Source organism: Panthera uncia (genome assembly GCF_023721935.1).
Source record: "Panthera uncia isolate 11264 chromosome B3 unlocalized genomic scaffold, Puncia_PCG_1.0 HiC_scaffold_1, whole genome shotgun sequence".
Classification (NCBI taxonomy): Eukaryota; Metazoa; Chordata; class Mammalia; order Carnivora; family Felidae; genus Panthera; species Panthera uncia.
This window is the reverse complement of record NW_026057582.1, coordinates 63,568,641-63,589,159: the sequence shown is the minus strand read 5'-3', so window position 1 is coordinate 63,589,159 and position 20,519 is coordinate 63,568,641. Positions and strand designations below refer to the sequence as shown.

General features: G+C 36.5%; 1 protein-coding gene across 2 annotated transcripts in view; it reads left to right on the top strand.

Moving 5' to 3' along the window:
- Positions 1-20,519, top strand: part of AKAP6 (A-kinase anchoring protein 6) — a 492,411-nt gene that overhangs the window by 350,263 nt on the left and 121,629 nt on the right. For both annotated transcript variants that reach the window (XM_049612916.1, XM_049612917.1), the window contains one exon: positions 11,346-11,466. In XM_049612916.1, coding sequence (XP_049468873.1) covers positions 11,346-11,466 — 121 coding nt within the window. The remainder of the gene's footprint in view (positions 1-11,345; positions 11,467-20,519) is intronic.

The window sequence follows — 20,519 nt, the reverse complement described above, 5'->3', positions numbered from 1 at the left end:
TCCTACAGAGGAGGCATTGTGTACAAACTTCTAGGACCAGTAAAGCCTGCCCAGACTGACTAGATGGTCAGTTTTGAAATGGTATCTTGGCAGTGGTGAGGAGAATAGATTGGCATGGGCAAGATTAGATAGTGTTCAATTAAGATCCTACTCTAGTCATCCAAGTGAGAAATAAATAGGGCCTGAGCTAGGACAGTAGCAATGGAAGCTGAAAGTTTCCATTGGAAACTGAAAGAAGGAAGTTGAAGACAGGCCCTGGACACCAAGCAGGTGACATTAAGGGAGGGAAATTTAAGAATGGACTTCCATGATTCAGGCTTGTGCAGTCTGGCAGATGGACATGTCATTCACTGAGGTGGGGAAGAAAGGCGAGGAGCAGGAATGGGGGAAAGAAGCTGAGTATTTGCAACACAGTTCCAAACTGTTTGATAGTCTGTGGAACATACAAGTGTAAATGCCCAGGAAGCAGGTCTGGGTCTCAAGAATGTTTTGCGCTTCTTGACCATCAACAAGGACAGTGTGGTAACTATGAGGCAGCAGACGCTGAGAGAGGTAGGAGCTTACTTTATGGTAAACTACTCCCTCACCCAGGTGGACATAATGTTACCTTTAAGGAATGCTTGTTTTAAAAAGTGTGGATAATCAGAACGTTTTGATTTCAGTTAGAATCTTTCATGCTATAATATACAAGGCTTCCAAAATAAAAACTACATCATTGAGAATTCAAGGTGGTATCTTGATTGGCAGGAATTTAGGACCACAGTCAACTATTATTTTCTGCCTCAAAGCTGCAGGTAAAAGCTCCTGATCCTAGATATTAGAATGAGTTAAGACTGCTCAGATTGCTTCCAACTGCACAAATAACATGTACCTTTAGGGGTAGTCATGAATTCAGTCTAGTCTAATTTCTTCAAGGAGGAAAGAGTGTGTACTAGATTAAAAACTAAAGACTGGAATTCAAGTTGGCACTCTGATGCTTTTTAGCAGTGTGACTTTGATTGGAACACTTAACCTTCTCAAGATGCAATATCTCTGTCTGTACTTTTAAATACCTAAAATTTTTTGTTATTGAAGTATAGTTGACATACAATGCTATTTTTAGTTTCAGGTGAGCAACATAGTGATTCAGCAATTCTATACCTTAAGCAATGCTCACGGTAGTAAGTCTAGTTACTATCAACAAACGATGTTATCACAATATTATTGACTATATTCCCTATGCTGTACTTTCATCTCTGTGACTTCTTTATTTTATAACTGGAAGTTTGTACCCCTTAATCCCCTTCACCTATTTTGTCCATCCCCTTACCCCCCTACTCTGTATAGTTTTTGTAGCACAGAAATACAATAGTCTATAAGAAAATGCCTAAAATATTTATAATGTAATACACACACACACACACACACACACATATATATATATATATATATATATATATATGTTAGTTAATGAAATATGCATTGACTAACTACTATGTTGCAAGAAGTGGTAGGAGATACTAGAAATAGAAAAGATAGAAAAAAAACTTAATCTCTATAGTCCTCAGTCTAGTGAGGGAGAAAGACACTCAGATAATCCTTATGAAACAGTGGTAAAATTCAAGATAGAGAGTATTATGGGAGTAATTAGGAGGTCTGCCTAATCAGGGAGACTTATGGGGGCAGGGAATATCTGAGCTGTCAGAAAAGGTGCATAGATGCTAGCTATTAGAAAAAGATTTGGTAGAGGGAAGGTGAGGATTTTGGCCAGAAGACAGTAACTGTGTAAGGAGAAAGAGAGAGAGAGAGAGAGAGAGAGAGTGTGTGTGTGTGTGTGTGTGTGTGTGTGTGTGTGTTGAGGTTACTATAAATAATAATCCGATGTTATTGAAGCAGAAGGGCATGGAGATTGTTCTTGACTCTGCTTCCTGGGATCAGGAGGGAATACCAGGTGAGTTTTTAGGGACTTCTGCTCTGGTGGTAAAGTTCTAGAAGATACCTCAAGTTACTGGCCATATGCCAGGCTTCCTCTGGCTATGGGGAAATTTGAGCCATGTCTCAGAAAGAGACGCAGTCAAGGTTTCTGTCCTAAGTCTAAGAAGTAGGAATAACTCACTCCTCACCATGCAAGGTTTCAGTGTAAATTTTACTCCCAAATACAAACAGAATATATAGGTAATTCCCAAGCACAACAGGCTGAAATGAACTTTAAATAGATAAAAAGTTAAGTTTGGCAGAAAGGATGAGTCCATTTTTCTTTAGAAAAAGAAACATCTCTGTACTGGTGTGAACAAACACATACATACATATACATACATATATGTATATATGTATGTATATGTATGTATGTATATGTATATGTATATATGTACATGTACATATATATCTATATATGTATTGTATATACGTGTGTATATGTATATATATGTGTGTATATATATATACATATACACATATATATGTACATGTGTATATATGCATGTATATGTATATGTATACATATACATATGTATACGTATACACATATACTATATGTGTATATATATATAGCATCTCCAAAGGGAAATGATTTTGATAAATGAAAACGAATAAATCACTATTTAAACTATTGTTTGATTAAAGATCAAATTTGATTCTTTAAATTAATTAAGCAGTAAGATACACTGAATGATTTTAACCTCCTGAGAAGGGATATAATCAACCTGGATTTTACTGCTGCAGGGTGATCTTCCTGGTTTTCTGTTGAGCAACATGCCAAAAATATCTCTGTTGCAGTTACATGAACATTCATGCTTACTCATATTCTTTCTCTCTTTCTTTCTCTCTTTCATACACAAAATGACCATTTTGAATTTCTGCTCAATGGGTGTTTTTTGGAACATTGCTATGTAAATGTTTTCTTTCTGGTACACGCCAGCCATAAAATGAAGTACCATCTTTTATTTGTGCTAATGTTGGGAATGCTCTTGCAGATAAATCACTAGGCAACACACATTTTATCTCCACCATGAATTTCTACTTTCTTCCTCTCACTCTTGGCTTGTCTCAATCTAATGAATAGCTAGCTGATCTGTGTTCATTTCAGGTTATTTTTGCTCCATCCTTTGTATCGTGATGTTATTAAATAGAAAGATCAGGATGTAGTCAAAGGGAGCAAAAAGTACCCGGCTACCCTCTGCATAACTGATATTCTGGGTACTATGCAACTGTTAAAATAGGTCTTTCTGGGAAAAAAAAAAACACCTTACCAGTAGAAATGTATTCATTGGAGTCATGATATTATACCCTTTTAATGTGCAAATACATTAAACTAATTTTAGACCTGGGCAGTCTTCCACTTCAGTGATCTAATGCCATTCATGCCAGGATCAAGCAAAAGGCAAGCCAGAGAGGCAGAAGCATACTTCCTGGGAAACTGTTACTTCAAAGTTAACAGGAAAGTCAACCAATAAAGAGATATATTTGTATCTCCCTTCCATCTTAATTTCTGTACTGCTTTGGAGGGCTGATGAGGCCCATTGAAGAGGCAGATGCTAGCAGGGGCAATGAGTGGGTACCTAAGACAGATCTAAGCTACCTTATTGTAATGTGCAGAGCTTAACTCTTCACTTTAAAATTTATTCCTTTTCATACCCCCATCTTCACAAAGGATTTGAGTCAACTTACAAACATATTTGCAATAAAATAAAATAAATATTTGACTGAAATAAGTTAAGCAAAAGTAAAATACGTGTAAGAAAACAAGCAGATATGTATTCTCTGCATGTCCTCAAGAAGGGTTGTGATTAGGCTCTCAATTTTACATACGAAAGAAAAGAAAAAAATCTCCTCTATCAGAAAATGTATGGTGTCCTAAGATTAAAAATCATATGTATCTAGGGAAGCCCAGCTTCTTATGCCATTGAGGCCCGAGAATTTCTCTTGTGGCTTTAAGGAGAAGACAGGCATCTGTGATACTACAGCCCTACAAGAGAAACAAAATTCTGAAGGCAGTTTTTATTTTTTTTATTTTTATTTTTTTTTAATTTTTTTTTATTTATTTTTTTTATTTTTTAATATATGAAATTTACTGTCAAATTGGTTTCCATACAACACCCAGTGCTCATCCCAAAAGGTGCCCTCCTCAATACCCATCACCCACCCTGCCCTCCCTCCCACCCCCCATCAACCCTCAGTTTGTTCTCAGTTTTTAACAGTCTCTTATGCTTTGGCTCTCTCCCACTCTAACCTCTTTTTTTTTTTTTTTTTTTCTTCTTTCCTTCCCCTCCCCCATGGGTTTCTGTTATGTTTCTCAGGATCCACATAAGAGTGAAACCATATGGTATCTGTCTTTCTCTGTATGGCTTATTTCACTTAGCATCACACTCTCCAGTTCCATCCATGTTGCTACAAAAGGCCATATTTCATTTTTTCTCATTGCCACGTAGTATTCCATTGTGTATATAAACCACAATTTCGTTATCCATTCATCAGTTGATGGACATTTAGGCTCTTTCCATAATTTGGCTATTGTTGAGAGTGCCGCTATAAACATTGGGGTACAGGTGCCCCTATGCATCAGTACTCCTGTATCCTGAAGGCAGTTTTTAAATGTAGGCTGGAGAAGTGATGTCAAAGCATAATTCAGTAAGAGCAGTTCTACAAGTAACTAAAATTGTAGTCTGAGCATAGCACTCTCTGGGCAGAGTCAACAACCTTGATGAAGGAGATAGAATCATTCTGGGAGAGCTCTCTGTGTTAATTCTGCCACCAGGCTTTTGTTAGGGACTAGGTGGCAGAGGATAATTTCCAGATTATTTACTTCCTGCCCTAACCCTGAGAGTCCATATTCTCTGTTGCCTATTAAATCTTTGAAAACCAGTGAGGCCTAGGGTGTGGTAGTCCTTTTAAAAAGAGCAAGCTGCCTGACGCATCCCAGTGTGCTGGTAGCACGTCTAGATCCAGCCCCTCTAACACACAGATGATACATAGGAAGATTTATTCTTTTTTTTTTTTGAAAAACAACATTGTCTCTTGCTTTGTATTGTTCCCCCATTTGTGTTAGAATCACTACTGAATCTACATTCTTCAGAATGTTTTCCAGTTCTTTGTCTAGAGCTTAGTCCAGTGTATTATCTGGAAATTTAGATAAGGGTTTGACTTCCTGACAGCCTAACAGAATCCTCCAAATACATCCAGAAATATGCACTGATATTTCTAATTGATATTCTCTAACCTTGGAGATCAGAATTTTGTTTTGCTTTGTGACTGTTATTGTAATAACAACTGTTTATGGACAGGCAGCCCATAAGCCCATGAGAAAGTGGGGCCAGTCATTAACAGATTTGTAGGGTTGATTTTATTTTTCTCAGGCATTTTTACATGTATGTGGGTATATATGAGAATTGAGAAAATTACTGCTGGAAAGAACTCCATATTCCTTTTTATTTATTAATGGCAAAGGCAGACTGCTTTTCTCATGAGGAAGTCGCTCATGAATTTTCATTCAAAATAGTAAATTAGTGTCCACACTTTAATATGTTTAGAGTGGAAAGGGATTCTACATGCAACTGTGCATATCAGATTCCATGTCCAGAAAGCTAAATTTTATTCTTTAATGATATTATGATTGGGGCAGGTGCCCCTTCTGTGCTTACGTGCCACATGATGTAGAGGATGATGGGAAATTCTGATCTATTATTAGTATTTCACTTCTGTAAAATTCTTAAACCATATTTTTACAAGATTTTGTTACCACTCCCTTTAGTGTCTTTTTTGAAAAGCAGAGGCAAACTTCCTTGAGCAAATAATGTGAACAGTGAGCACTTAGTGAATATTTGGGGAAAGAATCAATATGCTAAAGAAGCTAGGAAAATTGGATCATTTAATAGAAGTCCCAATATAGACAAGCTGGTATTTCAGGAACCGGTCTTGTGTTTTTGGATGTATTGGTGTGAAATGAACCATTAAGCATATAAAAGATGGATTCTTAAATGCTCCTAAATATATGTCACTGAGACTTAGGTAGAAAAACTGCCAGGTCTTTATAGTGTTATCTTTTCTTCAACCAATAATTGCTCTATTTTGATGATTTCTTCATTTGGTTGTCTGTTTTAATCAAAATTCCTCAGTGGGCCAAACTGAAACCTCATATATTCACACACACCTCCCATTGATTTCACTTGGGTGAAACTTTATCTTTTAAGCAAAGTTTAAGTTGAAATGTTGAGTTAATGATGCTCACTTTAAATACCAAAGGCTGAATGCATTTATGTATTCAAACACTTAGCTAGTCAAACATAACTCCCATCAGGGTTTAGAGGAAGGATTATTTCTTAAACTATGCTAGCCTTACAAATAATGTATTGCTCTCCAATCTGCAGGAAAATAATACTGAATAAGCTTGTTAGTATTTTATTTCTGTGGTGAAAAGAATCTTTTTGTAACCTTGAAGAGGCAGAATAAAATGGTGGACAGGATGTTGGGAAATATTTTTGGCAATTACCCATAGTAGTGAACCCAAACTTAGAAAAAAATACTAAAGAAAAAGTTACACATTTATTTCTCCATAGATTTGTCTCCATCTCTATTAAATTCTCCATCTATGAAATAAATACACTCATAATTCTGTGCTTCTCTAACAAAAACTGACTTTGATTTAGAAGACTGTTTTTCCTCATGTGATGAAGGCTTTCAACCTCCTAAAATGGGAATATTATACCTACAACAGAGTGTCTGACTCTTTTATTGTGAACCCAGTTAAGATGCAGTATATGGCAATTTAAGGAAGTATCCAAAATAATACTATTTGGGTGATGTGTTTGCTTTGTAACACTTTCATAGAGTAGATATGAGTTTGCTTTGTAACAGTTTCATAGAGAATATAACAGATTCATACAGTACTGAAAAGGTATACTTTGAGAGCTTTTAACATCTAACAGATTACATATTTGAGTGAAAGAGTTAACACAAACCAAAGCACAACTGCAGAGAAAATTTTGTGAGGAAAATTCCTCCAAAAGAGTAGTTCCTATATTTATACACTTATAAAATTCTGAGCCACTGGCCACAGTTTCAATTACCTCTCTCTCTCTTCTAAAAAGAAAGACTAGGGCCTTTGTCACCAAGAATTCAAGAAAAGAACCTTGTTCTGAATTCAGCTGATAGAATCAGCATATTCTTCAAAGGGATATAAAACTATTAACTAGTTCTATGCTACCCCTGATAAATTCGCTCATTGATGATCCTGTTTTCCTGTATAATAGCTGGCACTTTTCCTGGAAGACATCCTTCCTAAAATCACTTGTAAAACACTTAGCACACCTTTGCAGGTAATGTAAACATAAGGAAGTAAACTACTTTCTTACCTAAGAATTTTCCTTAAATAATGAGCACATTAAATTGCATTCATTTCAGAAGGTTTCAAAGAACCAACAGAGAAATTCTAGTAATTTATTTGTGATTTGCTACAAAGTTACATATTTTATTTTAGTAAATTTAGAAAGCTCTCAGGTCTTTTCTAAGCTGTGAATTAACATGTGGCCAAGAATCTGAAATCGGGCCCGAATGCTAAAAAAAGTGTTTTCGTCTTCAGCATTAAGACCTTATGAGAATTGTTGTTTGGCAAACACTGGTGTTGATTTTATGCTAATGAAGCAAAATATGAAACCAAAGCATTTACTGTACCTAACAAACTCAAGCCTGCATATTCCCAGCTAAAATGAAAATAGGCTAAAGAAAGGGTGAGCATCTGTGTTAGGTTCATTTGCCTCTGGTGGGTCTCCAGTGTAGACTCTCTGAGAAGTCTGAGGTGCATTTAACTAGAAGAAATGTTTTTTTGTTCCAAGCCCCTTGATAAGGGGAATAATAGGAGGGAACAGCTCAGTAGACATAAAGGTGAAAAAATGTCCATGGTTCTGAACATTCTACCACCCTATATATGTTTTGTTTATTCAAATCTGCTTTAAGTTTCAGTGTAGAAAAGAAGAAAATGTGGAAGGAACAGGAGAGCAACTCACATTAATTGAGAATCTACTGCACATAATATATTTTTTTATTAGCAAATGCGCCATTATCATGTACTAGAAGGCAAAATCCCACCTTCCAAATGAATGAAGAAGCCTGTCCATGTTGCATTGGTTGTGTTGGTATTGGCATTTGAAGATAAGATACTATGCTCTCTGTCACATGCTGAAGTCATTCTTGCCCTACTAAAGGTTTTTGGCTTCATTATCTACATTCATTCATCATCATTCTCCAGGTGCTATGCTGAGCATTAGCAATGCAAAGATAAACTCATATCTTACCCTTGCATTGTTTGGTCATAATCAAAATTTCTTTTTTTCAGACACATATGGAAAAGAAAACAGGCCTCTTTGTTTTCCTTGCTGATTAATGATTTTTATGAAACATCCTAAACACATAATTTCCTGGTAAAGCAGGGAAAATTCTTGTTTTAAGATCAGAGCTCAGGCACTTAAACACGATGCTTATAGCCTCCCCTAAAATTTAACATTGTCATTAGGGAACTACCTCTTGGGGTAAATGCTGTTTTTCAGATTTATGTCTCTCCCTGCTTTTTTCTAAGATGGCATCTGGGTTTATATGACTTTGTGATTCGAGGGTGCAGTGAGTTCCCCTGGCTTACCATGACCTTTGGGTATAGTCTGGCTGGGTTCAATGAAATGGATCTTGCCCTAGATATTCCAAGGTTGTCTCCCACTGAGGACTGCGTCTGTGTTGTTATCTCATGGCTTGGACAGAGGGTATTTCTTGCTGACCAGGCATTATCTTAGCCCTCACTGACCCTGCCAACTCTCTGAGGTCTGGCTTCAGAGGTTCCTCCTCCTCTCCTTGGGGTCACTGTGCCTCTGTTGCTATGGCAACACCTTTGTCAAGTTCATCAGGTGAACTCCCAGAAACTTCATGGGAGAGAAAAGTGTCCTCAGGGAGGGGATAAAAGAGCAGGTAGCAAGGGGAGTCCTGACCAGAGTTTCCTCTGACCATAGCATTCCCACTCCAGTTATGGTGAAGGAACTTTAAGGAAGTCTCTTCCCAGACTTCCTAGCAGGTGATGGAGCTGATATCCTTGTGCTTTTGGCTTTCTTTTCAACCTGTCTCACATACTTCCTCTCTGGATCTTAGTCCAAGAGATGGGAGGATATGTATCTTAGTACCTGCTCCTTTTGCCTTTATTTTTTCCTTATTCTCCAGATCCATACATATGGAAAGGGTGAGCTTTTCCCTTTATTTCTCCTTTGCTCTTAATATTCCCCTGAATCATACCTTCCTAATTTGGGGGATGGCATTCTGCTTTTCCCCTGTCTTTATGGTTAAAATGTGGGAGAATGCAAGGAGAGAGAAATGATGACCATAATTCGGGTGGTATTTCTAAAAGAAAATTTTAATGTTTGTTTATTTTTGAGAGAGACAGAGAAAGAGTGCGGGCAGGGGAGGGACAGAAAGAGAAGGAGACACAGGATACAAAGCAGGCTCCAGGCTCTGAGCTGTCAGCACAGAGCCTGATGTGGGGCTCAAACTCAAGAAACGTGAGATCATGACCTGAGCCCAAGTCTAATGCTTAACCGACTGAGTCACCTAGGAACCCCTCAGGTGGTATTTCTAAATGATTGAAACTTCATGTGAGCAAATGCTTATTAGTCATTTCTTACTAGTAACTCACAGAGTTAATAAAGAAAGCTTGATGGTTTATCTGTCCCTGTTACAGTGGTTTTTGTTTGTTTTTTAATATTTTGAAATAAGATCCTATTTCAGATTTCCAGTGAATGCTGGAATTCTTTGCTATTCAAAACGAGGTCCATGACCAGCAGCATTGCCAGTTGCCAACAATTGTTAAGAATGCAGAATCTCAGGCCACACCCTAGAATTACTGAATCAGGATCATCATTCAACAAACTCCTCACTTGGGCATTAAAGTCTGAGAATCACTGTTCTGGGCCACCATAGCCTTTCTGAAGCTTTTGGTCATATCACCTATACCCAAGATCAGCATTCAGCTAAACATTAATTCTACATATCAGTCAGTGACAATCCTTGCCCTTGGATGCTTATGGTCTCAACCAGTAATATTTATAATGATGGTAAAGTAATTAAAATAAAATTGACAATTCTAGATTCAGTCTCCATCACCAGACCCACCTTAAGTTGTTTTTTTTTTTTGACAGATTAAGATTAAATTGTAAATTATGAAAAGTGGATGTTCATTTTTTTGAAAAGCAGTCATTTAACGTACAGAGACAGGAACAAGATAGTAATAAGATACTCACTTGATAGATAAATCCAGATTCATACTTGAGCCTGCTGCTTCATTGGTACTGATAGGGTTTTGCTCAGTTACAGTTTGGCAAGGATGTGATTTCTTTTAAAGAGATGATTTTTGGAGAAAGGACAAAGTCATAGTTTTTCATCCTGCACTTTCATTTTCTGATCACAGTGTTTTAGAAGAATCTGGGCTTTACTTATGCACCAGGCTTTCAATAGAGAATCACATTAATCCTTTTAAGCTCCTTATTCTAATGATTTATTTTGTTGAAAACCATAGTGATCCTCCTTTGAATTTTAATGATTGCTGGCTATTCAAAGATTCATTGTTTTGACTTCCTGTCCTTACCTTTGTTTCCTACATGTCTGTGGGGAACACCTGTCTAATACTGGATCTGCCCCTGGTTCTCACTGGCTTACCAGAGTCACTCAAGCCTATCTCTCAGTGTTAAGCTGAAATGCTGGCTACTCATCCATGACAATAAATGTAGCATATATGTTTGCAGAGATAGGCAGGTAGACAGCAGAGGGACAAATAAATGATTGAGTCATTTCCCAGTGAAAATGATATTTAAGATATGATAATAAATTGTGACCATAATAGAGAAATTAGTCAAATTAGTATTCTTAATCATGGATGATTTTAGGATGTGATACCTATGAAAACCTAGTAGACGATAAAGAGATTTGAATTTTCAGGGTGCTATTCTGACCCCAAATTCTGGGCCATGTAACTTTCACAAGACACTGACCCTCCATTCCTCACACTGTTAATATGGCAATGCTCTCTTTCAAGGACATAGAAGTAGTCATTTTGTTCAAGTGCTGCAAATCCTCAAAAAGGGTTTGCAGATGGAAAGAGTGATGATGTGTCGCTGGTATGAGCATCAGAATTACATGTTATGTTTTCAAAATCTAAGAAATGCTATGTCACAGGCTTGAGTTTCTATTTTGCCCACTGTGTAACCACACAGAGAATTTTTCTCTTCTCTTTTTACAGGTATCACCTAGGAACATCATGGGTTTTCAAGAATATATTATTCTAATATGAGATTTTAACAACTACACTGTATTTATGCATAATACATTTTGTGCCTTATCTTCAGGCTTCTGGACTTTGATTCAGAATATCAGGAGCTCTGGGATTGGCTGATTGACATGGAGTCCCTCGTGATGGACAGCCACGACCTGATGATGTCAGAGGAGCAGCAGCGGCATCTTTACAAGGTTAGAGCTACCCTTCTTGCCTTTACCTTGCTGTGGAAGATCTGATTAGCCTGACAAGTCTCTCTCTCTCAGGATATCTTTGCGTTCATTGTATGTATCATGGTGTCTATTAGAATTCCCTTCCCTGTCCCCAAACTCATTTCCATCCCTTGTGTGCTGACAGGCTGCACCGACATCATAATTGCAAGAAAGTTCCCTTTATCACATTCTATTTGGTGTAATTCTATAGAAGGACAAAGATTTATCTCCAAGATGAATAGCAATAAATGAAACTGCATTAATAAATAGACTGAAACAAAATGAAGGATAAATGGACTGGTAACATTTAACAAAATGTGTTTTCATTGGAGCACTCAGGTGGATTCTATCCACCCCTCATATCTTTGCAGAGAAAAAAGAAATTTGCCTTCAGTTTGGCTTGCTACTTTCAGGGTAGAGGGCTCATTCAATTTAATGTTTATTAGTGATACATAGAGCAGACGTTGTCATATTAAGTCAATACATTTTCATGTGATTTAAGAAAACTGGCTTGGAACTCATATATTGATTGCAGGCAATCCATCTAATAACTATCTATATTGTTTTTCCGTGTCTGCTAATTCACCTTTAGCCTAGTATGTTTTACCAATTCTACTTAAATAGTCTTAGAAGCTCTTATAAAACATCTATGTGATTTTGACTGAAAAAAAAAAATGGTTGCAAGATTCACAGTGTCTGAAAAAGCTGTTGGGGAGGGTTAGAGGGACTTTCCACTGAAATATCAGATTGCAGTAAATCTTCCTCATTTAGGCAATTTTTATTGGAGTAATTCTGACAGTTGTCATCCTTGAATTGCTTTGAGCATATGGCATATTTCAAAGAGCAGATTGTGAATCATAAAAAATAAAATTAATAACTAACCACAGAATCAGCAACAGTATAATGACAAGAAACAACTACCCTCTAGCTTTAAAAAATTTCTTATAGAATAAGAAGTACATTCAAGGTCAAATAAAAGTTGTCTTCTTTCTTCCTCATTATTTATCATTTTGAGTTCCTTTCCTTAATATATTAACTTTTACCTTCTCTAAAGAGAGATCTTTATTTATACTTTTCAAGGGTCTGGTTGACTTTAATTAGTGTCCCCTGAGAATCGTCTTGGTTAAGAGAAGATATAAGCTCCCCAGGGAGTCAGCACATGGTGATATTTTATTCCTTAAAGAATTGTGTTCCGACATTAATCGAGTTTGTTGACTATTAGCTATTTCCTGTATGGATAGCTGTCCACATTAACAACAAAGCTATCCAATATATCTTCTGAGCATAATATATTGTTAGAGTTACAGTCTTCACCTAATGTAAACAAAGCTAGGTGATTTCACATTTCATGTCAGGATCAAGAATTATGTATGAAAAAATGCCCATTAATCTTTATTAATTTACTGATACAAAAATATTAGTTTTATTCCTAATACTTAAGCCTTAAAAATCGAGCCAACCAGGAAAAAATAATACAAAAGTTAACTAATCATAAGCCATTATCTCAGATTTTATTGCACTCTTGATGCCAAATAACATTTCTTTTCTTCTTGATGCATTTTGTATTTTGCACATAAACCACTATTTTTTTTCAGAAACAGTGCTATTCTTTGTCAAAATCACATCCATATAATTTACATCACAATTAATAGGAAATCAGTCTTCTTTTTCTTGTGGTTTCCTTGTAAGTGCTCTGCCTGAGAATTCCCATTCTGGCATATTCAAAGCTATTATTCCACCCACTCAGTACTTCTGGATTATAGTGTTTTCCCAAACATTTTCCATACCAGGGTTCTTCGTTTGTGACTCATGTCCTGTTATCATCTTTCTGCTTAGAGGTGTTCAACATAGCTAACTAAGTTCATGAGACTAGCACTAACTTTGCATTTGGCTTATAAGCAAAATTAAAGATTGAATTACACACCAAAGGCGAATGCTACAAGAGTTCAGAGTCTTTCTTTATACAAACCCCCACATTATTCCAGAGTTTTAGAAACCTCAAAAGCAATCCTGAGGATATTGGCTAAGGAGTCATTTAGAACTTGGGATGGCTCCTGAATTAGAAAAATTGATGGAGGAAAATTAATTTCAGGTCTTTGTCTAGAATCCTCAGGGATTCTTAGGTTAGGTCAACATTTTCAATGTCCCATTCGTCTGTTCTAATGCACTTTTTCAGAAATCAACTCAACTGATGACTTGGGGGAGGGAGGTTTGAAGTCTATTGATCATAGAGACCCCTGAGTAATAGGGCTTTTCAGTTGGTCCCCAGGCCTTCCTAGGCTTTCAATACCATTTGAGACTTTAATCTTTAAATTTGTTGGCCCTGAAAGATATCAATGCTTTCTCAGCATTTTTCATCAAGGGCACCACTGACATTTGGGACAAAACAATTTTTTGTTGGTGAAGGGGACTACCCCGTCCACTATAGAGCATTTACTATTCACATTCCCTAGTCATTGTGACAATTCAACAGGATGCCCAACCACATGTCACAGCATTCCCAATCCATCTTGACCTATGTACATCATCTTCATTTCTTAAAATGCTTCTGTAACACCCAAGAAAAATTCCTTGCTTTTGTATTTTGTACATTGTGAGGTAAAACACCTTATATAGCTGATGTTGAACCAATAGTTGTTGAGTGAAAAAATTAAGGATGAATTCTTGCTTCAGCAGCACATATACTAAAAAATTAAGAATGAGAATGAAGTTTGTGATCTCTGGTATTAATGTAAAGAATGAAGGGGAAATGTTTAAGAGAGACCTTCAGCTGAGCAATGGTAAAATCCCAGGAACTGGAGACCAGGACAGAATCATTATTCCTGTTATCATAGAATCCAAAAGTTTTTCTGTCCTCTCTCTGGGGGGATCTCTATATTTCATCACTCAACTCTTTTCCTGGAATAGATAGTCATGCCCAGATCCTGGTTCATTACATGCATTATACAGTCCTAAGTTGATCCCCAAAGTCCACATTTGGATAGGTTCTGTTAGAGAAAGTATAATAAGTTGGTAGTCAATGAGAGTGAAGATTTTTTAGCATTTTCAACATCAAGTACTACATGCCTGACTTTACCAATTTATTGTATATTCTGGTCTTCGATAGAAAGTCATCTGACCTTTACTCCTAGATAGGGAGGTACCAATAAATACCTTAGACTATTCATTCAGCAGACCTCCCAAGTTGGGTGCCTATTGTGGTATATTGGTTACCCTAAACCAGCAAAATACCAAAGGGATTTATTAAAGGAAAGGAATTAGACTTAATAGGCAAAGAATACATTGACACAACCTGACATAATTTAGAACCTTAACATTACAATGGGCTACAAAGTGGATTTTCTGTTTAAACCATTTCTTGTTATTTTCAGATTGTTAGAAATTGAAGACCATTTTTTTTTCTAAATTTTCAACCGCAGGGTCTTAAGAGCAACCTGTATCTTCCTTATATATACTTTCCTTGTATAACCGCTTCCTTAAAAATACTTTCTTACTTGTTTTGAGATAGTAAGCCATACTGCCAATATCTTTCCCTCTCCCTTCTTTGTCCGGCCCACTGACCCAACCTCTGAATGGGGACCTTCTATAGCTATTTTCTAATAAACACTGGCAGTATTGTCAGCTTGGAAAACAGAAACGTAGTTCTTTCTCGTTTTTTCTTCCTCAATGTGAGAATCACCTCCAAGGAGAATTTGCTCCCCCTCTCTCACGTTCTTTTTCTTCATTCCTTCTACCTTCCTAAGTAGGACAATTTAATTTGTCAAAAGTAACCACCGTGATTTTGAAAGTTCAGCTCCTATTTGGACTGGAGTTACGTAGCCAGAATTCATAATCACTGGGAGCTGTCACTCTGCTGGTCTGCATGTGCATTAACTATTAATGGAGAAATATTTAAAACCCACTTGCAAAGGAAGAGCTCCATTTTTTCATTTCTACAGATCAAAGGTGGCATTATTCTTGGGCTCAGGGAAGCTTAAGACACCTCCTCCCCCATCCTATGAATTTTATAGACTGAATGACCTAGAAGTATCTCCACGATCAACGAGGCTGGAGCTCAGGCTGCTGCTGTTGCCGTTCTGCCCTCTGCAGCAGACACAGTTGACTCTGCAGGGCTGGGAGGGTGTGCCCTGGCCAGGGCTCCTTACTGTTGCCACAAAGCACTGCCCATTCTCTGCCAAGTGCAAAGCACAGATGACAGAGCCCTTCGTGATCCTGGATTGGTGTGGAGTTCTAGAGTCCAAGGTTAATTTCAAGGGCCAAATTCAAAAGTTGCAGTCTGGTGATTACTACTATTATACTTGAACAAGAGCTGTTTTCAGATAGTATTCAGATAGTACAAAGCTCACCAAAAACAGCACATTTATGGATTTACTCCTTGAGAATGGTCTAGCTGCTCCTCATCAATAAAATATTAGATTATATCATTTCCAAGGGGTTAAAATAACCCTTACAGCTTAAAAATTGTATAAATTAGTACGCATTTCAACTAAGACCTTTATACTTTCAAGGAATTCATACTGAAAATTTTACATTTCATTTTGAGGGTTAGTTGCTCTCATATAGTTCTGCTTTTATGGCAAAAATGCAAATGACCTCTATCTTTCTCTGTTGGTATAAGTGTTACACAATTATGTCCTATGTGCAAAAGGAAAAGGCCCGTTCACTTTGCATAATACAATGCTCACTAAAGAGGCTAATTACATTTTTACTCTGCTCTGGATTTGATGTTGCTTATAAGAATTCACAGGAAAATTTTTAAAATGTTTTTAACACCAAAATACAAATCAGAACTGGGGAAAATATACATAGACTAGAGTCCCTTTCTCTGAGAAGAGTTAATATGTAGGCATATAGACTGTATGGTCCTACACACTTAATAAAGATCCCAAAACTCCACTCTGGGTTTCCTGGTAGTGAAAGCGAAGAGGGAAATGTGCTCAATCGCAAAATTTACATCTTCCATGAGAAAAAAAAATCACACTTCATTTGAAGACATTGTTTATTTTGATACTTAGATATGAATACATTTTCTTTTAGGATTTTTTTTAATATGTAAGGGATTAGAATGGCATGGTAGTGAAATATCTAACCACCATATTTCTTACAAGTTTCTAAATATAATACTTCTACCAAGTGAATTAATTATTTTTCTCTAACTCTGTTGTCAGGTAATGTTTACAGACTTTGATCACAGCTCTCACCCGAAGGTGGCACTCCTCTCGATGATAGTTTGGCCAGGTGGAATTAATAAGAGAGGACATCAATATTATATATTTGAAGAGAAGAGGATATTAGGAAAGTGAGAGGGAAATATAAGCATTGAAGAGAAAGAAACACAGTTGAAATTAGTTAATCTACAGTTTACCAAACAAAAATGAATAATTTAAAACAATTAAATAGAAAAGAGTAAGTTTAAATCATGGGTGGGTGAATGAATAGATAAGAAAATGCTAAAAAAAAAACAAATACAAACAAATAAAAAGAGCTAAACACTGAAAGGATTGTTTTAGGAAAAAAACAGATAAGAGAAAGGGATAAATTTTAAAGGAGAAAATGTCACTTTTAGAGAATTTGGGTCTGTATTAAAAGGCAAGTATTATGACTTTTAAAAGAAAAACTTCTGGGGAATAAGAAACAGCATAAAAAAAGAAAAATGGGACATAGCTGGCTTGCTATTTTATAACTATTGATGCCAAAATGATGTTGTCATAGCTATGAACCAATCAGAGAAAACAGATTAATCACGCTATCTCTGTATTTTATAAATTCACAAATTTCAACCCTCTCTAATAGTTCTCTTTTATTTTGTTCTGGACCAGGTCTAAATAATTTCATATGTGGCCTGATACCTTTAAGACTGAACTTGAGCTTCTAAAAATATGTTAGGGTGGTTCATAGTCTAGGTCATAGGAGGTAGGCTTAAAATAGAAGAAAATCCATTACCTTAAAAAAAATTTTTTTTTTACATGTTGGTGTTTGGGTATAAAAGAAGTGTGTCAAAAAATTAAATTCTGTTAATTAGGATTTAGTTTGGAATTTCAGTACCAAAATGAAGCAAATTAGTTATTGAAGCAGACAAGGTAAAAATGTACCAGATATATCAGGCACAAGAATCTAATGATAATTTTTTACCTCTTCCTCAGTAGATTAATTGTAGAGCTTAATTGTATGTTAGATTAAAACTCCATTAAGATAAGAAGAATATGCTTAAAATCATTATAATATTTCAAATAACATTATCTAGTCATTTTAAAAGTGATCAGAATAGGAAAATCTAGGCTACCTCCACTGCTATGTAGAAATGGATTTGTTTTTCCATTTTTATTAAAGCTAAAAAGTCCTTAGATTAACTGCCATATTAATGTGAGCATTGATGAATCAGTGTTTGCTATGAAGACTTCAATATGCATATATTTTTCTTTTCTTTCCTTTTTTGAGAGAGGATAAAACTCATCCTGAACATGTTCAGAGGAAAAAGTGGATGGATGTGGTTTCTGAACAATATAGGAAACACTGTTTTTGCTGGAGCTTACAATTCCTGTTTGAATCACTTTTTTAAGAGGAAAAAAAAAGAAGGATGTTAAGAGAATAGTATGCCAAGAAATAGTTGGCTGTGTGTGCATAGGGGCAAGCGAGGAAAGGCCGCCAGCAGTCTTTGTCTCTGGTGGGTGAGCTACTGTCCGGAAGGTGCGTTGGCTCTCTGGGCTGCCTCTGCTGTATTGTGCTGCTCCCTCTCTCCCTGGCCTGGCCTGCTCTGGCCTAGAGTGGATCAAACAAGCCGTGGGGAAAGTTCCCCTCATTTGCATCACTTCTAGACAGCCCTGTCGTACTCTTTGCTGACAGGAAATCACTGTCTTTGTCACCTTTTCTCAGGGCCCTCCTTTTGGCAGAGATGGGCCATGTGACCACGCTTAATCACAACAACAGGGCTGGCTCAGGACTCAATGACATGTTTTCCTCAGCACTTCAATAAATGGGGTAGAGGAGTCAGGAGGAAATGACTACATTAATTTTAAAGTGAAAAGATAATTAACACTTGAAGGACTAATGCTACAACCTATGGAATTATTATTCAAATTGAAGTTAATTTATCAAAAACTTGTGAAAACTATCTCCCCTAATGCAACTGTTTAAAAAAAAAATAAACCTTGAATAGTAAGAGTTGGGCGTGTTGGAGGGAGAGTGGGAAGAAGGCGGGGAGAGAGGGGCTTTGGATGGAGAGGGAGAGAGAAAAGGGGGGAGAGAAAGAGGGAAATCATAGCAGGCATTAGCTGTGTTTGAAAAAGCAACTTAAATGGGCTAACACTTCAACATTTGGGACTGAAGGCTGGAGCATGTAAAACGCTTACTTAGATGATATGAATAGGACACTGGCAAACAAAAGCAGCAGTGTGCTCCTAGAAAACTGTGCTTCAAGGAGTTTCCTTGGCAACAGAAATGCAGTTCCAAAAGTAGACAGAACTTTCCTCAGAAAACATACTATTAATAACAACCTTCCGGAACAACTTGGAACAATTTGACGACTTGGCAATAATAATGCCAAGTGTTCTGCAAATTAATCTAACACATAACAGTTATGTTTCCCTTGCCCGTAATTCTGCTGGACCCTACCAAGAGCTAACTCCTTGCTTTTCAGTGGCAAAATGTGAAAAATATTTCTAAATGTTGTCATGGAAAAAGAAAACCAAAAGGAGTGCTGGTGGCCAACGGTGTCCAGTGATTGTGTTTAGCCTTTTGGAACCTACAATTGAATTTAATGAGATGAGTTTACTCCAATTAGAGCTACTACGTTTAGTATCTCATCCCAACAAAGATGCTTCCGTGAACAAAACTTGTTAAAGGGTTAACAGCCTGAGAATTACTGTGATGTGAAGCACATCTTGAGGCCATTGGTTATATAAATGTAACACTTCACTAAATACGTGCTGGGTGTTATTTTTAAAAGCATCATCATTTCTTGTCAGCCCAGAGAATAAACTAATCTTGGATCTACTTGGCCAATGGGAATCATTTGAATTCTCCTGAAGGCAATACGTTTGCCAGCCATGAAAGGTGTAGTGTTCCCCTCCTCTGACCTTTCCTGAATCCTTGGATCTAAAGGTTAAAAGTAATCAATATCTCATTGCGCAGCTTGGTTTCAGGGTAATAAGTAATAACCATCATGTTAAAATCCAAATGATTACAGATAGCACTTAAATGAGTTGACCTGTTTGGGAGCTTTTATTAATTGCAATTATCAGGATAATCATTAGAGTTTGCTAATAAAATTTGGATTAAATTGCAAAAATTTCAGCCTTTAACTTTTGAAAAACGACTCTTAATTAGATGTGAATGTGCAGTGTTCCCTCCTGTGTTAAGCTGAGAGATTTGGCTTCAACCCCACATATTTGTAGATTTCTTTCTGGTTTTTTGTAAAATAAATTAGAGGAACATTTAAGCTCCTCATAAGAAAGGGTGTTTGTTAGGTTCACTGCCACCTTTGGCTCCAGAACTGCTCCATACTATGTGTATGTTTCAGTTAAGTGACTGCATGAAAATGTCCCTCACCTACTTTTTTGCATTTCCTATTTTTAAATTATGTATCTTCAATGGTTATAATCATATGTAGGCTAATCTGGCTTGTAGCTAGAAAAAAAATGTATGATGTATGATTATACTTTACATGATATGAACTGGGAATTATTTGTTTTTTTTAAAAAAAGGACTATCAAAGTTTAATGATGAAAACCAAGTATTATCATTGTCAAAGTGGTCTTGATATAAAAATAATAAATGTTAGGTTTAATGTTCCATACATTTACATCAGTAAGGCACTGGTTGTCATCTATAACTGCCTATATCAGGAAGGCATTGGTTTTCGTAACCATATCATAACGACACTAAATCATATAACTTACAATGTAAGTTATACCATAACCAAGTGTATAAGATATGCTACTGAACCCAAATATTATGTCTGTATGATTATTCCAAGTTTTTATAATTTATTAGAATTTCATGCATGTATTCTCAAAACAGGAAGGTGGGGATAGAAG